Source organism: Nerophis ophidion, linkage group LG22 (genome assembly GCF_033978795.1).
Source record: "Nerophis ophidion isolate RoL-2023_Sa linkage group LG22, RoL_Noph_v1.0, whole genome shotgun sequence".
NCBI classification, from domain to species: domain Eukaryota; kingdom Metazoa; phylum Chordata; class Actinopteri; order Syngnathiformes; family Syngnathidae; genus Nerophis; species Nerophis ophidion.
In genome coordinates this window covers 15,578,682-15,586,677 of record NC_084632.1, presented here as the reverse complement: position 1 = coordinate 15,586,677, position 7,996 = coordinate 15,578,682, and the positions used below count along the sequence as shown (strand labels likewise).

General features: G+C 37.1%; 1 protein-coding gene across 1 annotated transcript in view; it reads left to right on the top strand.

Annotated features, from left to right (window-relative positions):
• LOC133540590 (adhesion G-protein coupled receptor D2) overlaps positions 1-7,996 on the top strand; it is a 313,842-nt gene that overhangs the window by 35,185 nt on the left and 270,661 nt on the right. Inside the window, exon 6 of the mRNA XM_061883319.1 lies at positions 4,967-5,176. Coding sequence (XP_061739303.1) covers positions 4,967-5,176 — 210 coding nt within the window. The remainder of the gene's footprint in view (positions 1-4,966; positions 5,177-7,996) is intronic.

The following is a 7,996-nucleotide window of genomic DNA, read 5'->3' as shown; positions in this document are numbered from 1 at the left end:
CTGTCTGCCAAGCTGTATAACCTCAACACATTCAGTGAGGGCAGAACAAATGCTGTTGGTGGAAAGCGGTGGATTGCAGCTGCCTTTAGCAACCGAAACACAGCCGGTGTTTCTTCGTTTGTTGTGAAGCTTTAACACAGAGCGGTCAAGTGAACATGTTTCTCTACGTCAACCAGCAAGTCTTTGGATGGGAAAATCTTACCGTAGACTTCAGTGGATTATGGGAACTCCTCCTGTAGCTGTCAAAAAGGTTACTCGACTACTCTCAGAGACTCTGGCGTTCACCGCAGCCATCCGACTTTGAGGTATGACTTTATAATCTCACTAAAATACTATTAACAGAATAAGCAGATAAGGGATCTTCCAGAATTATCCTAGTAAATGTGTCTAATTACATCTGAAACGCTCCCACTGCCGCCGCCTGGAGCCGTCGCTTTTTTATTTCTATTTTAATTTTTTTTTAGTTCTTCACTCTAACTTTCCTCATCCACAAATCTTTCATCCTTGCTTAAATTAATTGGGAAATCGTCGCTTTCTCGGTCTGAATAGCTCTTGCTGCTGGAGGCCATGATTGTAAACAATGTGAGGATGTGAGGAGCCCTACAGCCCGTGACATCACGCGCACATCGTCTGCTCCTTCCAGTAAAGGCAAGGCTTTTTTATTAGCGACCAAAAGTTGCGAACTTTATCGTCGATGTTCTCTACTAAATCCTTTCAGCCAAAATGTGGCAATATTGCGAAATGATCAAGTATGACACATAGAATGGACCTGCTATCCCCGTTTGAATAAGAAATGTAATTTCAGTAGGCCTTTAATGTTTGCCTGCTTTCTCTGCAAATCGGGGTCACACCGCCAGCCAACATGCAATTCAGTGGCAGAATGATTCAGAGTCGTCTGGCAGAGGAAGCCTCTGAAGTGACAATCAGTAACCGGCGGGGCTGCTCCTCCCTATAGACAAAACTCACACTTTGCATAGGGACCCAAAATCTGTGGGGGCCCCGTTTTGCGTGAAGCAGCGCATGTATAAGTCAGTTAAAGAATGACAGAGCCTTTAGCCCCTTTCTGCTTCCCTTCTTTAAAGGCCTACTGAAATGAGATTTCCTTATTCAAACAGAGTTTGCAGGTCCATTCTATGTGTCATACTTGATCATTTTGTGATATTGCCATATTTTTGCTGAAAGGATTTAGTAAAGAACATCGACGATAAAGTTCCCAACTTTTAATCGCTAATAAAAAAGCCTTGCCTGTACCGGAAGTAGCAGACGATGTGCGCGTGACGTCACGGGTTGTAGGGCTCCTCACATCCTCACATTGTTTATAATCATAGCCACCAGCAGCAAGAGCAATTCGGACCGAGAAAGCAACAATTTCCCCATGAATTTCAGCGAGGATGAAAGATTTGTGGATGAGGAAAGTTAGAGTGAAGCACTATTAAAAAAAAAGAAAAAAAGGCGACTGCTCCAGGCGGCGGCACTGGGAGCGATTCAGATGTAATTAGACACATTTACTAAGATAATTCTGGAGAATCCCTTATCTGCTTATTGTGTTAGTAGTGTTTTAGTGAGATTATAATGTCATACCTGAAAGTCGGAGGGCTGCGGTGAACCCCAGTGTCTCTGAGAGAAGCCAATGGAGGAGCAAAGATCATAGCTGCCTTTTTGACAGCTGCAGGAGGAGGTCGCATAATCCGCTCAAGTCTCCGGTAAGAGCCGACTTAATATCACAATTGGTTGACATGTGGTGGAGAAAGATGTTCGCTTGACCGCTCTGTGTTAAAGTTTCACAACAAACAAAGAAACACCGGCTGTGTTTCGGTTGCTAAGGGCAGCTGCAATCCACCGCTTTCCACCAACAGCATTTGTTCTGCCCTCACTGAATGTGTTGAGGTTATACAGCTTGGCAGACAGCTAACAACCAATCCAGGACGTTATAATAAAGTTCCAAAGCAGTAATAGTCCACAATCAAACGGGCATAACAGCATTCTTCTTTATAGTCTCCATTATTAATTGAACAAATTGCAAAAGATTCAGCAACACAGATGTCCAAAATATTGTGTAATTATGCGATGAAAAGAGACGAATTTTAGCCGTGAGTGGTGCTGGGCTGAAATGTCTACCCCAACCAATAACGTCACAAGCACGCGTTAACATAAGCGTCATCATTCCGCGACGTTTTCAACAGAATACCTCGCAGGAAATTTAAAATTGTAATTTAGTAAACCAAAAAGGCCGTATTGGCATGTGTTGCAATGTTAATATTTCATCATTGATATATAAACTATCAGACTGCGTGGTCGGTAGTAGTGGGTTTTCTGTAGGCCTTTAACTCATCTTTATGTTTTCATTATGTTACATTTATCATTTTAGACTAAAAACATGAATTATTGAATAATTTCTTTATTTGTTCAACAATGTTGTACCATATTGTACAGTTCCTTATAATTTCCTACACTTCTTACTATTTAAAAAAAAAAATTCTTACAATTTCATTGTTTACAACAATTTGTTACAATTTTTATTTTTACAATTTCATACAGTTTCTTACACATTCTTAAATAATTTTCATACAATGTCTTACAATTTATTTTGTTACAATTTCATACAGTTTCTTACAAATTCCTAAATAACTTTTCTACAATTTCTTACAATTTCATAGTTTCCTAAAATTTCTTACAATTTTTATTTTTACAATTTCATACAGTTTCTTTCAAATTCCTAAATAACTTTACTACAATTTCTTACAATTTATATTTTTACAATTTCATAGAGTTTCTTACCAATTCCTAAATAATTTTTCTACAAGTTCTTACAATTTCAGTTTCCTAAAATGTCTTACCATTTTCTTTTACAATTTCTTACAACTTCATACAGTTTCTGACAATTCCTTACAATTTTTTTTTTACAATTGATTAAATTAAGATTTTTTTTTACAATTTCTTACTATATCGTACAATTTCTTATAATTTCCTAAAATTTCTTAAACTTTTTTTTTTTTACAATATCCTACAGTTTCTTTCAATTTCATTCAGTTTACTACAATTATTTACAATTTCTATTTTTACAATTTAATTCCTAAATCATTTTTCTACAATTTCTTACAATTTCATAGTTTCCTAAAATTTCTTAAATTTTTTATTTTTACAATTTCATACAGTTTCTTACAAATTTCAAAAAATTTTTTTTTACAATTTTGTACAATTTCATACTGTTTCCTAAAATTACTTACCATTTTTTTTACAATTTCTTACAACTTCATACAGTTTCTGACATTTCCTTACAATTTTTTTTTACAATTTACTAAATTAACATTTTTTTTGCAATTTCTTACTATATCGTTATATTTCTTATAATCCCCTAAAATTTCTTAGACTTTTTTTCCTTTACAATATCCTACAGTTTCTTTCAATTTCATTCAGTTTACTACAATTATGTACGATTTATATTTTTACAATTTAATTCCTGAATCATTTTTCTACAATTTCATAGTTTGCTAAAATTTCTTATTTTTTTTCTTTTTACAATTGCATACAGTTTCTTACAAATTTTTTTTACAATTTTGTACAATCTCATACTGTTTCCTAAAATTACTTACGTTTTTTTTTTTTTTTTTTTTTTACAATTTCTTACAACTTCACACAGTTTCTGACAATTCCTTACATTTTTTTTTTACGATTTATTAAATTAACATTTTGTACAATTTCTTACTATATCGTACAATTTCTTAAAATTTCCTAAAATTTCTTACACTTTTTTCTTTACAATTTCCTACAGTTTCTTACAATTTCCTACACTTCCCCCCCCAATTTCTTACAATTTCCTATAATTTATTACAAAAAATATACAGTTTCTTACAATATTCTCCAGAAAATTCATTCAATTAAATGAAATATAAAGGTAGTTTGACATAATAACAAAAGTGTGAAAAAACTTTGTAAACATATAAATTCTGCTTTGGGCCCTAATTTAGCCACAGGCAGCCCTAAAGAAAGGTGTGAATCCTGATCGTCAACCAAGAAATAGATGAGGGATCCAGCGTACCAACAATAAGTGAAGTGTTGAAACATAGAGACAAACAGGAAGTGGAACAAAAATAAAAGCACTGGGCAGGAAATGATAAAAAAATAGCAAACAAAGTCTACGCTGACATGTAATTTAACCTGAGGACAGGTGTGAATCCTGATTATGAATCAGGAAACAGGTGAGTGTACCAGCGCACCTACAAGAAGTGAAGTGTTGAAACAGAGAGGTACACAGGAAGTGGAACAAAAATAAAATCGCTGGACAGGAAATTATAAAAAATCTGTCATGTACTTTAACCAGGTGTGACCCTGAAGACAAATGTGAATCCTGATTGTTAATCAGGAAACAGGAGATGGAACCAGCGCTCTAGTAACAAGATATGAAGTGTTGTAACATAGAGGCAAACAGGAAGTGGAACCAAAATAAAAGCGCTGATCAGGAAATGATACAAAATGATAAAAGACAGCTAACAAAGTCCAAACTGTCATTGAGAATCATTGTATTTTTACATTAGTGCTATCAAATAATACTTTTTTTTTAATCACATGAATCACACTTTTAAATTACTGAATATTTTAGGGGGAAAAAAAGCAGATTAAACGTGCATCTTTAAAGATTGACAATATATTGAGAAATTTGGAAAGCTGTCAAGGATTTTCTGGTTCATGTTAGCCTACGTGGGACGACGTGGTTCAAATGGTCGAGCTGCCGTGCCAGCAACTTGAGGGTTCCAGGTTTGATCCCCGTTTCCGCCATCCTCGTCTCTGCCGTTGTGTCCTCGGGCAAGATACTTTACCCACCTGCTCCACAGTGGTTTAAATGTAACTTAGATAATGGCTTTCACTTTGTAAAGCGCCTCGAGTCACTAGAGAAAAGCGCTATATAAATATAATTCCCTTCACGATGTGAACAAATAACACTATGCTTTTTTTTCTTTTCGACAAGGTAACATCTCGGTCTTTGATCCCTCGTTTTTGGACTCCATCTTGGAGGGAAACGGCTTGCAGAATCAGACGATCTTCAAGAACTTCTCGGTGGAGATCGTGGACAGCGCTGAGGCCGGCGAAGAATGTGGAGTTTACGACCCCTCCTCTGACAGTTTGATCTTGGACAAGTGTGACGCTTACAGAGGAGCCGTCTGCCAGTTGAGAAAAGGTGTGTAATAGCAGTGGATTTGGGAAGATATAGGAGCTTGTTTTCAAAGTGTGGGACAGCGAGACTCTCCTCCACTTATTCCTTATTCATCAATGCACAAATAGTACTACGGTAGTACAAAACCCAAAACCAGTGAAGTTGGCATGTTGTGTAAATGGTAAATACAAACAAAATACAATGATTTGCAAATCCTTTTCAACCTATATTTAACTGGATGGACTGCAAAGACAAGATACTTAACATTTGAACTGGTAAACTTTATTTTTGGCAAATATTGGCTCATCTGGAATTTAATGCCTGCAACATGTTTCAAAAGAGTTGGCACAAGTGGCAAAAATGACTGAGAAAGTTGAGGAATGCTTATCAAACACTTATTTGAAACATCCCACAGGTGATGAATCATAAAACGTTAATACCATAAAAAGTATAATAGTTGGACAAAAAAAAAAGATTTAATTGAATAATTTGGGGAATATTTTGTCATGGTTGAGCAACTGGTTATATATCATAACATGTTAATAACATAAAAACTGGGAAATGTTAAGGCCTACTGAAACCCACTACTACCCACCACGCAGTCTGATAGTTTATATATCAATGATGAAATATTAACATTGCAACACATGCCAATACGGCATTTTTAGTTTACTAAATCGCAATTTTACATTTCCCGGGAGTTTCTTCTTGAAAACGTGGCGTAATGATGACGTGTACGCGTGACGTCACGGACTGTTAGGAAATATGAGCGCTGCACACACACACACAGCTAAAAGTCGTCCGCTTTAACCGCATAATTACACAGTATTTTGGAGATCTGTGTTGCTGGATCTTTTGCAATTTGTTCAATTAATATTGGAGAAGTCAAATTAGAAAGATGGAGTTGGGAAGCTTTAGCCTTTAGCCACACAAACACACTGTGATTCCTTGTTTAAAATTCCAGGAGGTTAAACTTTTCTATGGATCAGAGCGCAGTCAAGCGAAAATGGATCCCGACCGAATGTCAACCAGCAGGTTTCGGTGAGAAAATTGTGGTACAAAGTCGCTTCTTACCGGAGATCAGCTGAGCTTGCGCCGTCCATAAAGCTGCCGTCGACTTCCCTGAGACACTGGCGTCAAGGCACCCGTGGACACACACCTCCGACTATCAGGTACTGTTAAACTCACTAAAACACTAGCAACACAATAGAAAGATAAGGGATTTCCCAGAATTATCCTAGTAAATGTGTATAATAACATCCGAATCGCTGTCACTGCCCTTGCCTTTTTTTTCTTCTAGTGCTTCACTCTAACTTTCCTCATCCACAAATCTTTCATCCTCGCTCAAATTAATGGGGAAATTGTCGTTTTCTCGGTCCGAATAGCACTTTTTGTTGGAGACTCCCATTAAAAACAATGTGAAGATGTGAGGAGCCATCAACATGTGACGTCACCGTCTGCGACTTCTGGTAAAGGCAGGGCTTTTCTGTTAGCGACCAAAAGTTGCAAAATTTATCGTCGAAGTTCTCTACTAAATCCTTTTAGCAAAAATATGGCAATATCGCAAAATGATCAAGTATGACACATATAATGGATTTGCTATCCCCGTTTGAATAAGAAAATATCATTTCAGTAGTTCTTTAACATAAAAACTATAATAGACAAAAATATTTTGCAGCAAAAACGTTTGGGGAGCTGGTTATGAATAATACGTTCATAACAAAAACTATAACAGCTAGACAAAACATTTGCAGCACAAACTTCACAAACAGATGCGACAAGATTGGGTTGATTTTGACTGGTCATGAATAATAACACAATAACATAAAAACTGTGATAGACAAAAAACATTTTGCATTTTCGTGTGGGGAAATTGTGAAGGTTGACGTTACCAGTCAGAAAATGTATGTTGGAATTAAAACCGTAACCGTGCAAACAAAACATTTTTACAACACAAACAAATGTCAGTGTTGTTTTAAAGGCCTACTGAAATGAGATTTTCTTATTTAAACGGGGCTAGCAGGTCCATTCTATGTGTCATACTTGATCATTTCGCCATATTGCCATATTTTTTCTGAAAGGATTTTGTAGAGAACATAAACGATAGAGTTCGCAACTTTTGGTCGCTAATAGAAAAGCCTTGCCTATACCGGAAGTAGCAGACGATGTGCGCGTGACGTCACGGGTTGTGGAGCTCCTCAAATCCTCACATTGTTTACAATCGTGGCCACCAGCAGCAAGAGCGATTTGGACTGAGAAGGCGTCGATTTCCCCATTAATTTGAGCAAGGATGAAAGATTCGTGGATGAGGAAAGTTAGAGTGAAGTACTAGAAAGAAAAAAAAAAGACAGGGCAGTGGGAGCGATTCAGATGTTATTAGACACATTTACTAGGATAATTCTGGAAAATCGCTTATCTGCTTATTGTGTTACTAGTGTTTTAGTGAGATTATAGTGTCGTACCTGAAAGTCGGAGGGGTGTGGCCACGGGTGTGGTGACCGCCAGTGTCTCTGAGAGAAGCCACGCAGCTGCTTCTTTGACAGGTGCACGAGGAACGACGCAAGCTCTGCTCATGTCCACGGTAAGAGCCGAATTATTACCACAATTTTCTCACCGAAACCTGCCGGTTGACATGTGGTCGGGAACCATGTCCGCTTGACCGCTCTGTTCCATAGTAAAGCTTCACCTTCGGGAATGTAAACAAGGAAACACTGGCTGTGTTTGTGTTGCTAAAGGCAGCTGCAACACACCGCTTCCCACCTACATCTTTCTTCTTTGACGTCTCCATTATTAATTGAACAAATTGCAAAATATTCAGCAACACAGGTGTCCAGAATACTGTGT